At 55.3% G+C, this 14,980-nt stretch overlaps 1 protein-coding gene across 1 annotated transcript; it reads right to left on the reverse strand.

The window, feature by feature from the left end:
* Positions 1-1,174: 1,174 nt before the first annotated feature.
* Positions 1,175-11,396, reverse strand: SUSD3 (sushi domain containing 3). Its single transcript, XM_076066957.1, has 5 exons — positions 10,155-11,396; positions 5,565-5,795; positions 4,758-5,073; positions 2,127-2,216; positions 1,175-1,445 (listed from the first exon to the last, which is right to left on the reverse strand). The coding sequence occupies exons 1-5, from the start codon at positions 10,342-10,344 to the stop codon at positions 1,211-1,213; spliced, it is 1,062 nt and encodes a 353-aa protein (XP_075923072.1). The 5' UTR covers positions 10,345-11,396; the 3' UTR covers positions 1,175-1,210.
* Between the last annotated feature and the right edge of the window lie 3,584 nt (positions 11,397-14,980).

A 14,980-nucleotide genomic window follows, 5' to 3' on the forward strand; every position in this document is an offset into this window, starting at 1 on the left:
ACTCCACTCCCAACTCACACTCCACCCATAGTCACACTCCACTCCCAACTCACACTCCACCCATAGTCACACTCCACTCCCAACTCACACTCCACCCATAGCCACACTCCACTCCCAACTCACACTCCACCCATAGTCACACTCCACTCCCAACTCACACTCCACCCATAGTCACACTCCACTCCCAACTCACACTCCACCCATAGTCACACTCCACTCCCAACTCACACTCCACCCATAGCCACACTCCACTCCCAACTCACACGCCACCCATAGTCACACTCCACTCCCAACTCACACTCCACCCATAGTCACACTCCACTCCCAACTCACACTCCACCCATAGCCACACTCCACTCCCAACTCACACTCCACCCATAGTCACACTCCACTCCCAACTCACACTCCACCCATAGTCACACTCCACTCCCAACTCACACTCCACCCATAGTCACACTCCACTCCCAACTCACACTCCACCCATAGTCACACTCCACTTCCAACTCACACTCCACCCATAGCCACACTCCACCAACCAACAATCCACCCACACCCGTACGCTCCGCGTGTGCGGCCGTCGGTACAACGTGGATCGCGTGGCCCTCTCTGCTCAGTCTCATCGCGCTACGTGGGATGAGACTGCGGGATGACACCTTGGAGGTGACGAGGTGTCGACTGTGAAGCAGCTGCCAAATCTGGCAGACGCAAGGAAGCCATAGCGAGGTGCGGTGGTAGTGGCATTTACTGCCGTGACCTCTTGACCTTGATGCCTCTTCAACCAATCCGAGCAGCCGACTGTGAATGGGGGGGAGGGGGGCACTGTTTGGGAGGCGGCACTGTTGTTTATCGGCTGGGGGGGGGGGTATGGACCTCCCCCTGTCGTCACCCACCACCAACACCCCCCACCACCAACATCCCCCACCATCACGTGACAATTTCACACTGACCCCCACCCCCGTGATCACGTCTCAATATCATCCGAAACTCCACGTCCCTTTGCTCACGCGTGCATTGACATCCACAACAGCGGTGGTGGAAATTCCACATTGCTACGACGGGAGCGAGTCCATCTCACATGTTTAACCATCGTTGATTACATTCGGAGACCGTCAACTTCCCAATTACGAGAGTTCCCCCCCCCCCCGCCCCTTAGTAGCTCGCCACCGCCACCACCGCCACCGCCGCCACCACCCCCTTGAGAGCCTCACTTCTACCGGGCGCACTTCCGCGAAGCCCGCGCCTTCCCTGCCTGGTGGGGGTGGGACGCGCGCCCGGGGGGGCCCGGGGGAGGCGGGGCAGCGTGCCGGGGCAGGTCGGGCAGGGGCAACGCGAGCACGGCGATGGGGATGCAGCCCGGGGGCAGCCCCGCGGGGGCAGGCTGCCCCGGGGCGAAGGGGAAGATCTGGTAGCCGGCCGAGCAGAGGGTAGGCAGCGCGTCGTCCGGCCTGTGGGCAGCGGTGCATCAGCAGCAGCGTCAGAAGGATAATCCGGATAATGTCAAGGCATCATGATCATCATGTACGACGCCTTAAGTAGCAGCAGCAGCAGCAGCATCGTAAATCATAATCAACAGCAGCAGCAGCATCAACAGTTATGAGATCGATCGAGGTGCATCATCGCCAAGAGATCCCCTGCTGCCTCCCGTGTCCCCTCGTGCCCCTCTGCCTGCCCCAGGTCTCCAGGTATGTTGAATTCTTTCGCACAGTACGGAGCCAATCGTGCTAATCGGAGGTGCGGGGAATGACAACAAAGGTGCATGTCTCCCGTGTCCCCTCGGTGATCACGTGTCACCTCGGCCTCCCGTGTCCCCTCCTGTCCGCCCGTGTCCCCTCGGTCTCCCGTGTCCCCTCGGTCTCCCGTGTCCCCTCGGTCTCCCGTGTCCCCTCGGTCTCCCGTGTCCCCTCGGTGATCACGTGTCCCCTCGGTCTCCCGTGTCCCCTCGGTCTCCCGTGTCCCCTCGGTCTCCCGTGTCCCCTCGGTCTCCCGTGTCCCCTCGGTCTCCCGTGTCCCCTCGGTCTCCCGTGTCCCCTCCTGTCCGCCCGTGTCTCCCACGTGCCCCGTGTCTGCCACGTACCGCACCCCCCCCCCCCCCACTCCGTACGTCCCCGTGCCCCCCCCCCGCTCACCCGTGGAAGCCGACGTTGTCGTACCCGCGCCCCCGCGCGCGCTCCCTCCCCGTGCGCCCTCCCACCTCTCGCTCCTCCACGAACTCCATACTGGGGGCGGGGTTGAGAGGGGGGGTGAGAGGGGGGTGATGGGGGGATGAGGTTGGTGGGGGGCGAGTGGAGGGATTTCGGAGTGAGCGGTGGGTGGACACCCATGTGTTCCAACTCTTTGTATTCGCTGCATGAACAACAACCAAGGCACAGATCCCCGGCGTAGCCTACACAGGCTGTGAGCGAGCGCCTATTAAGTGAGACCTGCACGTGGGTGGCCGCTGGACAGAACCACGCCCAGCCGCCTTTGCCTCTCCAACATTGATGTTTACACACGGCACCAAGTACTCATTTAAGGCTAAATCGACTTCGAGGAGGCCCAGACCCGGTTTAAACATCACTCGCTACTGATGTTAGCCGTGGCCAGGAGTCGAACATAAGTAGCCGGGTTCGTAGCGCGGCGAGCTAACCACTGCGCCACCGCTCACCAACGTGGGAACACCGCACCACAGCTTTCTTTAGTTTACAGTGAGGGAAAAAAGTATTTGATCCCCTGCTGATTTTGTACGTTTGCCCACTGACAAAGAAATGATCAGTCTATAATTTTAATGGTAGGTTTATTTACAGTGAGAGACAATATAACCACAAAAAGATCAAGAAAAACGCATATCAAAAATGTTATAAATTGATTTGCATTTAAATGAGGGAAATAAGTATTTGACCCCCTCTCAATCAGAAATATTTCTGGCTCAAGCTGAGATTAGGAGCACTCTCTTTAAGAGTGTGCTCCTAATCTCAGCTCGTTACCAGTATAAAAGACACCTGTCCACAGAAGCAATCAATCAATCAATCAGATTCCAAACTCTCCACCATAGCCAAGACCAAAGAGCTCTCCAAGGATGTCAGGGACAAGATTATAGACCTACACAAGGCTGGAATGGGCTACAAGACCATTGCCAAGCAGCGTGGTGAGAAGGTGACAACAGTTGGTGCGATTATTCGCAAACAAAAGAACTGTCAATCTCCCTCGGCCTGGGGCTCCATGCAAGATCTCACTTCGTGGAGTTGCGATGATCATGAGAACCGTGAGGAATCAGCCCAGAACTACACGGGAGGATCTTGTCAATGATCTCATGGCAGCTGGGACCATAGTCACCAATAAAACAATTGGTAACACACTACGCCGTGAAGGACTGAAATCCTGTAGCACCCCCAAGGTCCCCCTGCTCAAGAAAGCACATATACATGCCCGTCTGAAGTTTGGCAATGGACATCTGAATGATTCAGAGGACAACTGGGTGAAAGTGTTGTGGTCAGATGAGACCAAAATTGAGCTCTTTGGCATCAACTCAACTCGCCGTGTTTGGAGGAGGAGGAATGCTGCCTATGACCCCAAGAACACCATCCCCACCGAAAACATCGAGGTGGAAACATTATGCTTTGGGGGTGTTTTTCTGCTAAGGGGACAATACATCTTCACCGCATCAAAGGGACGATGGACGGGGCCATGTACCGTCAAATCTTGGGTGAGAACCTCCTTCCCTCAGCCAGGGCATTGAAAATGGGTAATGGATGGGTATTCCAGCATAACAATGACCCAAAACACACGGCCAAGGCAACAAAGGAATGGCTCAAGAAGAAGTACATTAAGGTCCTGGAGTGGCCTAGCCAGTCTCCAGACCTTAATCCCATAGAAAATCTGTGGAGGGAGTTGAAGGTTCGAGTTGCCAAACGTCAGCCTCGAAACCTTAATGACTTGGAGAAGATCTGCAAAGAGGAGTGGGACAAAATCCCTCCTGAGATGTGTGCAAACCTGGTGGCCAACTACAAGAAACGTCTGACCTCTGTGATTGCCAACAAGGGTTTTGTCATCAAGTACTAAGTCATGTTTTGCAGAGGGGTCAAATACTTATTTCCCTCATTAAATTGCAAATCAATTCATAACATTTTTGACATGCGTTTTTCTGGATTTTTTGTTGCCATTCTGCCTCTCACTGTTTAAATAAACCTACCATTAAAATTATAGACTGATCATTTCTTTGTCAGTGGGCAAACGTACAAAATCAGCAGGGGATCAAATACTTTTTTCCCTCACTGTAACCACCGCTATTGAACTCCATACCCAGTAACATTCTGGTACTCCAAGGAAGGGCCATTTCCCGAAACGTCGTCTCTTATATAAATGTTTTAAAGCCACAGTGTTGACACGGGGCGTGTTGGGTGGCTGTCGTCGATATTGGCTGTGCTTGTGCATCACTGCCAACACAGCAATCCCGAGGTCATTTGTCCTGTTGCTGAGCTCATTGTGGCGAGGTCACTGGGCGCCACGGTGGCGAGATGTTAACTACCTCGCCTGGTGTACAGGAGGTCGTCGATTCAATGACAACCCTGGCAGCTGTATATTTGGAGTCTGCATGGTCTCCTCGTGGTCGCGTTTAGAGTATTTGGTTGATATAAATTCCCACGCGATAGGCCAACTTCGTTGAGCTGTCATTTGTGGTCCAGGTCTCTTCTAAAAAAGTGCTATATAGCTCAGCGGGCCTTACTTGGTAAAATAAAAAGTAAAATCGCTTGATAGTTTAAGACCGCAGGAGCTTCTACCTCCGGGGTTCGATTCCGGCTCGGCCTCTGCGAACGCCGTGGTGCCCGGAGCACTCCCGCTCCTCCAGGTGCTCCTCCGGGTGCCCCCCTCCGTGCCCCGCTCCGTGACCCCCCTCGTGCCTCTCTCCGTGACCCCCTCCGTGACCCCCCCCGTGACCCCCCTCGTGCCGCCGCTGCTGCTGCAGCTGCTGCTGCTGCTGATGTCGCAGGCGACGGTTGCGCAGGCAGCAGGAGACGAAGGCGGTGGAGAGGACGAGGATGAGGGCGCCGCTCACCACGGAAGCCAGCACGGCCACGCGGTACCCCATCTCGTCCTCTAGGGGGACGGCGGCAGGGCCAGGGGGTGAAGGCAGGCGCAGCGTTATTGCCCTGGGTGCCGTGGTGGTTATATACACACCGAGTGTGTGGCACGAATAGGGCATCCGCCACGTGTTTGGAAGGTATCCGACACTCACCGGGAGGTGTTCATACCGGGGGGGGGGGGGGGGGAGTATTTACACGGGGGAGGCGGGGGGCTATTTACACCTGGGGGGTGTCCACTCTGTGAGAACCCCGCAGCTGCTTGCGTAGGGGAGCTACGCTGACACAAACTTGGGGGGGGGGGGGGGGCGGGTGGGGGGTAGGCACCTGAGTATAGTGCGGTAGTTCTAGGTGTCCGAGACAGGTGTTGGCACGTGCTAGAATCCTGACACGTGTTGTGGGGTATGGGGTAGTCACCCAGACACGTGTTGCAGTGTCTCTCCTAGGATGGTAGCGCAGCTACTCTGACACGGAGGAGGAGGAGGGGGGGGGGGGGTCCTGGGTTACCCTGGCAGACGGGCGGGGTTGCGCTCCACGTGGGGGTCCCGTCCCGCAGGGAGCACGTGATGCGCGCCCCCCCCGTGAGGCGGTACCCCGCGCGGCACGCGAACAGCAGCACCGCTCCCGGGGCCAGCGCCCCCCCCGCCGTTCCGACCCCCGCCAGCGACTCGTTCCGCGACTCCAGAGAGAGCCAGCCCCCCAAGGGGGGCGCCACGTCGGGGCACGAGACCCCCTCGCCTGGGGTGGAGCTCCCAGACCGGGGAGGGGGGGGGGCAGTAGGGGTGGGTACGGGACATGGGACAAAGTCAAGGGGTGTGGGGGCCCGTGTGGATGTAGAGTGGGGATCGATGAGTGGGGATCGAGAAAGGGGGCCTCGCACCGCGCCCTACCGCCTCCCTAGGCATCCCTGTTTGTTGTTGTGGTGGTTTAAGAGGCAAGGCGGCGAAGTGCACGGCATCATCATCATCGTCATCATCATCATCATCGTGTTTACCATCATCACAATCCTCCCCGTCCAATCATCATCGTCACCGTAATCCTCCCTCACAATGGCAGCCTCCTTCTCATCACCATCCTCCATTCCACCATCAACATCACCACCATCAACATCACCACCATCAACATCACCACCATCAACATCACCACCAGCAACATCACCACCATCAACATCACCACCATCAACATCACCACCAGCAACATCACCACCAGCAACATCACCACCAGCAACATCACCATCAACATCACTACCATCAACATCACCATCAGCAACATCACCACCATCCTCCATTCTACCATCAACATCATCACCATCAACATCACCACCATCAACATCACCACCATCAACATCACCACCAGCAACATCACCACCATCAACATCACCACCATCAACATCACCACCATCAACATCACCACCAGCAACATCACCACCATCAACATCACCACCATCAACATCACCACCAGCAACATCACCACCATCAACATCACCACCAGCAACATCACCACCAACAACATCATCACCAGCAACATCATCACCATCAACATCACCACCATCAACATCACCACCAGCAACATCACCAACATCAACATCACCACTAGCAACATCACCACCATCAACATCACCACTAGCAATATCACCACTAGCAACATCACCACCATCAACATCACCACCAGCAACATCACCACCAACAACATCATCACCAGCAACATCATCACCATCAACATCACCACCAGCAACATCACCATCAGCAACATCACCATCAGCAACATCACCACCATCAACATCACCACCAGCAACATCACCACCAACAACATCATCACCAGCAACATCACCACCATCAACATCACCACCAGCAACATCACCATCAGCAACATCACCACCATCACCACCAACAACATCATCACCAGCAACATCATCACCAGCAACATCACCACCACCACCCACCATCCTCCTCCTCGGTCGCTATCAATGTAGGCCACAGCTTAAGTGGCACAAGTGCCCCCCGCTGTGACCTGAGCTCTCCTTGCCCCCCCCCCAATCCGCTTAGCTGGGGGGGGGGGGGAGGTGAGGGAGGTGGAAGTGGTGGCACAGAGTGTCCGCTGCCCTCCAGATAACCATGGCGGGAAGGCCCCCGATAACTCTGTGCCAGGGCTTGGTGTCACACTCGAGATGTGACTGCGTTGCTGGCGTAGACTGCGGTAAGTGGCGAGGTGACTCGGAGTAGGCACAAGTCCATCGCGAGAGCTACAGTGAGGGAAAAAAATATTTGATCCCCTGCTGATTTTGTACGTTTGCCCACTGACAAAGAAATGATCAGTCTATAATTTTAATGAATATTTGAACAGTGAGAGACAGAATAACAACAAAACAATCCAGAAAAACGCATTTCACAAATGTTATAAATTGATTTGCATTTTAATGAGGGAAATAAGTATTTGACCTCCTCTCAATCAGAAAGATTTCTGGCTCCCAGGTGTATTTTATATAGGTAACGAGCTGAGATTAGGAGCACACTCTTAAAGGGAGTGCTCCTAATCTCAGCTTGTTACCTGTATAAAAGACACCTGTCCACAGAAGCAATCAATCAATCAGATTCCAAACTCTCCACCATGGCCAAGACCAAAGAGCTCTCCAAGGATGCCAGGGACAAGATTGTAGACCTACACAAGGCTGGAATGGGCTACAAGACCATTGCCAAGCAGCTTGGTGAGAAGGTGCCAACAGTTGGTGCGATTATTCGCCAATGGAAAAAACACAAAAGAACTGTCAATCTCCCTCGGCCGGGGCTCCATGCGAGATCTCACCTCGTGGAGTTGCAATGATCATGAGAACGGTGAGGAATCAGCCCAGAACTACACGGGAGGATCTTGTCAATGATCTCAAGGCAGCTGGGACCATAGTCACCAAGAAAACAATTGGTAACACACTACGCCGTGAAGGACTGAAATCCTGCAGCACCTGCAAGGTCCCCCTGCTCAAGAAAGCACATATACATGCCCGTCTGAAGTTTGCCAATGAACATCTGAATGATTCAGAGGACAACTGGGTGAAAGTGTTGTTGTCAGATGAGACCAAAATGGAGCTCTTTGGCATCAACTTAACTCGCCGTGTTTGGAGGAGGAGGAATGCTGCCTATGATTCCAAGAACACCATCCCCACCGTCAAACATGGAGGTGGAAACATTATGCTTTGGGGGTGTTTTTCTGCTAAGGGGACAAGACAACTTTACCGCATCAAAGGGACGATGGACGGGGCCATGTACCGTCAAATCTTGGGTGAGAACCTCCTTCCCTCAGCCAGGGCATTGAAAATGGGTCGTGGATGGGTATTCCAGCATAACAATGACCCAAAACACACGGCCAAGGCAACAAAGGAGTGGCTCAAGAAGAAGCACATTAAGGTCCTGGAGTGGCCTAGCCAGTCTCCAGACCTTAATCCCATAGAAAATCTGTGGAGGGAGATGAAGGTTCGAGTTGCCAAACGTCAGCCTCGAAACCTTAATGACTTGGAGACGATCTGCACAGAGGAGTGGGACAAAATCCCTCCTGAGATGTGTGCAAACCTGGTGGCCAACTACAAGAAACGTCTGACCTCTGTGATTGCCACCAAGTACTGAGTCATGTTTTGCAGAGGGGTCAAATACTTATTTCCCTCATTAAAATGCAAATCAATTTATAAAAATTTTGACATGCGTTTTTACGGATTTTTTTGTTGTTATTCTGTCTCTCACTGTTCAAATAAACCTACAATTAAAATTATAGACTGATCATTTCTTTGTCAGTGGGCAAATGTACAAAATCAGCAGGGGATCAAATACTTTTTTCCCTCACTGTATACTGGATGTGGTGTGCCGCCAGCCGCGCTATTTCACTGTCGGCCTTGAACTCCACTCGCGACGCCATGCATCACCCCTCTATATAAGGAACAGAACTGGTGGACTTATCCATAAATCTGGCTGTCGCCTGATGAAGCTAGTTGTAATTACTGGCGAAACGTCGTACTCAGATTGTAAATGTTGTGGCTTGGCTCTCCAACACACTGGTGTGCTGTACTAGTGACGAATTGGCACGTTCTGTTTACGTGACAACCCTTACTAGTTGGCTGTGGCCGGTTTGAACGACACATTTATATAAAAGATCTCACCCAAAAAACCTCTATCATGGATATACACATATAGTTCCCACCGCAAACACCAAACCAACTCCCTCACCAACCCACTCACTAACTCACCAACCCACTCACTAATGCACTCATCAACCTATTTACAAACTCACCGAGCAACCTACTCACTAAACTCAATCATCAAACTACTCACGAACCGACTAGCCTATGTACTCAACAACCTGCTCACTAAACTCACCAAAGTCACTGACTCACCAAACGACTCACCAAGCACTCACTAACTCACCAACCGGATTACTAACTCACTCCCCAATCTACTCACTAAACACACTCACCAACCCACTCATGAACTCACCAATCTACCCACTCACTAACTCACCAACCCACTCACTAACTCACCAACCCACTCACTAACTCACCAACCCACTCACTAACTCACCAATCTACCCACTCACTAACTCACCAATCTACCCACTTACTAACTCACCAACCCACTCACTAACTCACCAATCTACCCACTCACTAACTCACCAACCCACTCACTAACTCACCAACCCACTCACTAACTCACCAATCTACCCACTCACTAACTCACCAACCCACTCACTAACTCATCAACCCACTCACTAAATCACCAACCCACTCACTAACTCACCAATCTACCCACTCACTAACTCACCAATCTACCCACTCACTAACTCACTCACCAACTCACTCACTAACTCGCCAACCCACTCACTAACTCACCAACCCACTCACTAACTCACCAATCTACTCACTAACTCACCAACCCACTCACTAACTCACCAACTCACTAACTCACTCACCAACCCACTTACTAACTCACTCACCAACCTACTTACTCTCCAACCTACCCACCCATCTACCCACTCACCAATCTTACAGTACGTCCTCACCAACTCACCGACCTGCTCACCCAGCCTGGACAGTCCCCCCTTGGCGTCTGTGCCACGTACCTATCGTGAAGAGCGCGGGCGGCGCAGGGTCCGTGGGAAGGGGTCCCCTCTCACGCCCCGGGGGCGCCGGGGGGCCCAGGGGTCCGAGAGAACCGAGGGGACCCTGGGTCACCCTTCCGGCCACGTAGACCCCCTGCGAACCCAGCATCGCGAGCAGAGAGGGGAGAAGCAGAGGTCGCGTGGCGAGCATCGGTCCTGTGGGTCGGTGACGAGGGGGGAGGCGCAGCGAGAAACGGACGGAGTGGGCAGCGAGGGACGGGGCCAGTGGGCAGCGAGAAACGGGCGGAGTGGGCAGCGAGAAACGGACGGAGTGGGTAGCGAGGGACGGGGCCAGTGGGCAGCGAGAGACGGGCGGAGTGGGCAGCGAGGGACGGGGCGAGTGGGCAGCGAGGGACGGGGGGAGTGGGCAGCGAGAGACGGGGCCAGTGGGCAGCGAGAGACGGGGCCAGTGGGCAGCGAGAGACGGGGCCAGTGGGCAGCGAGAGACGGGGGGAGTGGGCAGCGAGAGACGGGGCCAATGGGCAGCGAGAGACGGGGCCAGTGGGCAGCGAGAGACGGGGCCAGTGGGCAGCGAGAGATGGGGGGAGTGGGCAGCGAGGGACGGGGCCAGTGGGCAGCGAGAGACGGGACCAGTGGGCAGTGAGAGACGGGGCCAGTGGGCAGCGAGAGACGGGGCCAGTGGGCAGCGAGAGATGGGGGGAGTGGGCAGCGAGGGACGGGGCCAGTGGGCAGCGAGAGACGGGACCAGTGGGCAGTGAGAGACGGGGCCAGTGGGCAGCGAGAGACGGGGCCAGTGGGCAGCGAGAGACGGGACCAGTGGGCAGCGAGAGACGGGGGGAGGGCAACGAGAGACGGGGCCAGTGGGCAGCGAGAGACGGGGGGAGGGCAGCGAGAGACGGGGCCAGTGGGCAGCGAGAGACGGGGGGAGGGCAGCGAGAGACGGGGCCAGTGGGCAGCGAGAGACGGGGGGAGGGCAGCGAGAGACGGGGGGAGGGCAGCGAGAGACGGGGCCAGTGGGCAGCGAGAGACGGGGCCAGTGGGCAGCGAGCACAGATCGAGCAGGTGGCGAGTGCAGCACCCGGCGGAGTCGCCCCGCGACCACGCGCGAGAAGCGCAGCAGCTGAAGAAGCCTCGCACTGTGGACACGCGGCTGTCTACACGCGGCTGTGTACACCGGGCTGTGTTCACGGATCTCTTCTACCGCGTCCTCGAGTGGTGGATGAGAGCTCCTGAGCGCAGATGCTGCACCCCCCCCACCCACCCCCCTCCCTGCTACCCCCAAGCAGGCGTCCAGGACGCGGGGGAAGACGCGAGTCAGGGGTGGGGGGATTGGTCAATCGACTCCGGTAAATCCTCCACCCCACTCATCTCCCCCCACATCCCTCCATCCCACTCATCTCCCCCCACATCCCTCCATCCTACTCATCTTCCCCCACATCCCTCCATCCTACTCGTCACCCTCCTACCCTTTCTCCCCGCTCCCCCCCATAACGCCACCCTTTGCCCCCCCCCTCCCACCCCCCTCTCACCTCCCCCCCCGCCACCCTGACCCTGCAAGCCAAGTGGACCCTCCGGAGCGACTCGGGCTCACGGAGGCCGCGGCTTGCTCGGTGTGGGGGTCAGGGTTCGAGGCAGCTGTTGCTGTGAGGGTTATAGGGTCAGGAGTAAGAGATTGGGGGAAGAGTTCGAGACGAGATTAGGGGCAACTGGAGGTAAGGGGATAGGTTTAGGGGTAGAGTTAGGATTTAGGGTCAAGGGTCCCTGTCCCCCGTATTCCTCCCCCTAACCCCAACGAATCGATCAGAACACATATTCGATTACAATATATATTTAAGGTACCGTCTCGTTTGTATTGTTTCGCATCTGGTGGGAGCGGTGGCGCAATGGTTAGCGCACTGCGCTCTCACCCCGGCGACCTCGGCTCGATTTGCCACCGCAGCCATCATCAGCGGCGGCCACTCGACCGCCGCCCCCCTTCCTCGAGCCACGCCGACCAGTGTGGTGAAGTATGGCCAAAACGATCCCGGACCGCTGACACGGCGAAAGGAGGGGAGGGGCCTTAATCCAGCAGTGGATTAGAAAAGGATTGTAAATTATTAATATTTGTTTGCTATACATTTATGTTAAAATATATGATAGTAATACAATAAATTATGAAAAAAATAGGTATATATTTCTGTGCATCCCAATGGTATCAAATCAAAGTCAAAAGTTGATTCCTCAAGAAAATCACACGGAATTTAAAGGTATCAAATGTTTCCCGATTAACCCGAAGACGCCTTCACAGCCGAAACGTCGGTTGATAAAAAAAGCGATTAATTAACCACACGCGCACACGCTCTTAAGTACGTATCGGTCAATAAACGACAGGGTTGTTAAACGATAACCGAGGGCCGTGTTCACAAGCCGCCACCGCTCCCGAGCTTGGGCACCTGGAGCTGGAGCAGCGTCGTCGAGAGACGCGCCGCGTTGCTTTCAACTGCCGCGCCGGGAGATACCGAGTCGGGCCGGCGGCTACCGTGGTGACCTCGTGACCCATCGACAGAGCCGCTGGTTAAACACCACGGCACGGCCGAGGATCGGGGAGAGAAGTTCGCTTCAGCACGGCACTCACCTGCGACCAGCGAGCTTCCGCGGATTTCGAATTCCGAAAGTCGCCAGCAACAGTCGGGTGGATGGCTCTGTCGGACGCGGCTCGTGGCAACCGCGACTTAGGACCAGAACCCGCGCTGCGATGCGAGCCAGGAGTCAATAATTAACCCCAACCATTAAAACCAAATTCCGATCGTTCACGCTGAAAAATCCTAACCGTTGGCCCTAAACCCCAACCCTTAAACTTAACCGTAGTCCCCAACCCCTAACTATACATCCTAAGCCCAAACTTAAACCCTAAACTCAAATCCTAAATCCGAACCCTTCACCATCAACCCTAACCTTGCACCCTAACCTTTAATCCTAATCCTTAACCCCCGGCTCTTAATTCTAAATCCGCGAAACAATACACCAGAATTCCTTAGTAGTGAAGAACCCAGAAGTATGTGTTTCAGAACACAAACGCTGGACTGGTTTTACCTTCCCGTGGCTCATCAGCAGCACAAGGTTCGCTCAACGAAAATACCGCTCGTTTACTCGGCCTTGTTATTGCGAGAGACCTCCCCCTATCCGTGGCCACACAAACAAGAACAAAGATCCCACGTCTCGCCTTGAACAGACTGTGGGCGCAAGTGCTGGTCGCGAGTAGCACCTATCAAGGCCGGCACTGCACACGAGGGGGTGGGTGGCCAGCACTACGCCCGGCCGCATTTGTCTCACCGAAGTGGCGATGTTTACACACTGCCACCAGGTACTCATTTGAGGTCGAGTGGACCTAGGGGAGGCCCAGGACCGGTTCAAATAATCGTCACCGGTGTTGGCTGAGAGCGGGAATCGAACTCGCCAGGTTTGTAGTGCAGCGCGCTAACCGCTACAATACCGCTGCGTAGACACAGACAGTGCACACACACTACACACACACCACTACACTACATACACCACACACACACAACAACCGCCATTCGCCACGAAGTGGCGGTGACATCACCACGACGCTTGTGCCAGGCTATGTGCACCTTGAGGCCACGTGAAGTGTCGAACGCCTGCTGGCAGGTCACGGGGCAGACCCAGATACCACAGGTCGACTGGCTGATGAACCACCTATGCCCCCTACTGTGCCAACTTGCTGTGCTTTAGCCACCCGGCGCTCCGCTCGTTGTTGTGAGCGTCGCTCCTCCGCCCTCCGTTGCTGTTGGAGGGCGCCTGCCTCCAACTGCCCAGTAGCGGCCTTCACAAGCCTTCTCCACAGAGGCCGATCTTGACACCGCTGGTACCAGTCATCGGAAAGTCCACTCAGCTCCACGTCCTCCTGTACCACATCACTCCATCTCTTCTCTAGCCCGTGCCGCGCCCGTTTAGCCCCCTCGATCCGGCCGAACAAAAGCTGTTTAGGCATGCGGTGGCTGGGCATGCGGGCGACATGACCCAGCCAACGCAGCCTTGCCTGCCGGAGGAGCTCACCGATGGGACTTTGCCCAGATCTTTCAAGGATTTGTGAGCTCCTCACACAATCCAGCCTGGTTAAACCCAGGATGGATCGTGGACAGGCCAGCCTAAACTTTTCTAACTGGCGAAGATGTTCCATTACACACACACTACACACACACCAAACACACACAGGCACCACGGAGCGAGACAGGGAGGCCACCACAGTGGGGAGCGTGGGGCCCGGCCCGATGTTCAAGGTGAGCGTGGCGATACTCTTCAAGTCTGCAGATGATTACAGGGCAGCAGTATCTCTGTCACCGAGACTGCTGCGTGCACGCGCGGCGGCCACAGAACAATGGTGCTATTCATTAGGGGAGGTGCAAGGGTTAATTCCCCACCCGCCCCCTGCGATTCGATTAATTATCCGCGTCTCAAAGTAGTCGCGATTCAATTCAAGAACGCGGTGCAATTGGTTTGTCGCGGGAATCTATTGCATACGAAATGTTGCCATCATTGTCGTCAGCCATGGTCAATCCAACGCTGGATGAAGGCGTCTCCGAGTCATAATCGGGGGGGGGGGGGGGGCATTTTCGCCAGGGTCAAGACGATGAATTATACAAAAGGCGCGGATTCAGGTGGAGGAGTCACCAATTACAAGGCACTGTGGTCTACACAACCACACGGCCTTGTGGTAAAACACGCGAACATTCTTCAATAACGTACGCACGGCCCTTGCGCATGGGTTGACCCTGGAGACAGGGTACCACCGCTAGATCTGCTAAACCGGAGCTATTGATGCTTTGGTG

Source organism: Petromyzon marinus, chromosome 14 (genome assembly GCF_048934315.1).
Source record: "Petromyzon marinus isolate PM22_M1 ecotype Great Lakes invasive population chromosome 14, UKy_Petmar_22M1.pri1.0, whole genome shotgun sequence".
NCBI classification, from domain to species: domain Eukaryota; kingdom Metazoa; phylum Chordata; class Hyperoartia; order Petromyzontiformes; family Petromyzontidae; genus Petromyzon; species Petromyzon marinus.

Bases quoted from the DNA above. Each gene is read 5' to 3' on its own strand.
- SUSD3 (XM_076066957.1), bottom strand. From the start codon at position 10,344: ATGCTCGCCACGCGACCTCTGCTTCTCCCCTCTCTGCTCGCGATGCTG. The intron at 5,074-5,564 runs GTAACCCAGGAC...CCGTCCCCCTAG, and splicing joins AACCCCGCCCGTCTGCCAGG to AGGACGAGATGGGGTACCGC. The intron at 1,446-2,126 runs GTGAGCGGGGGG...CGCTGCCCACAG, and splicing joins GACAACGTCGGCTTCCACGG to GCCGGACGACGCGCTGCCTA.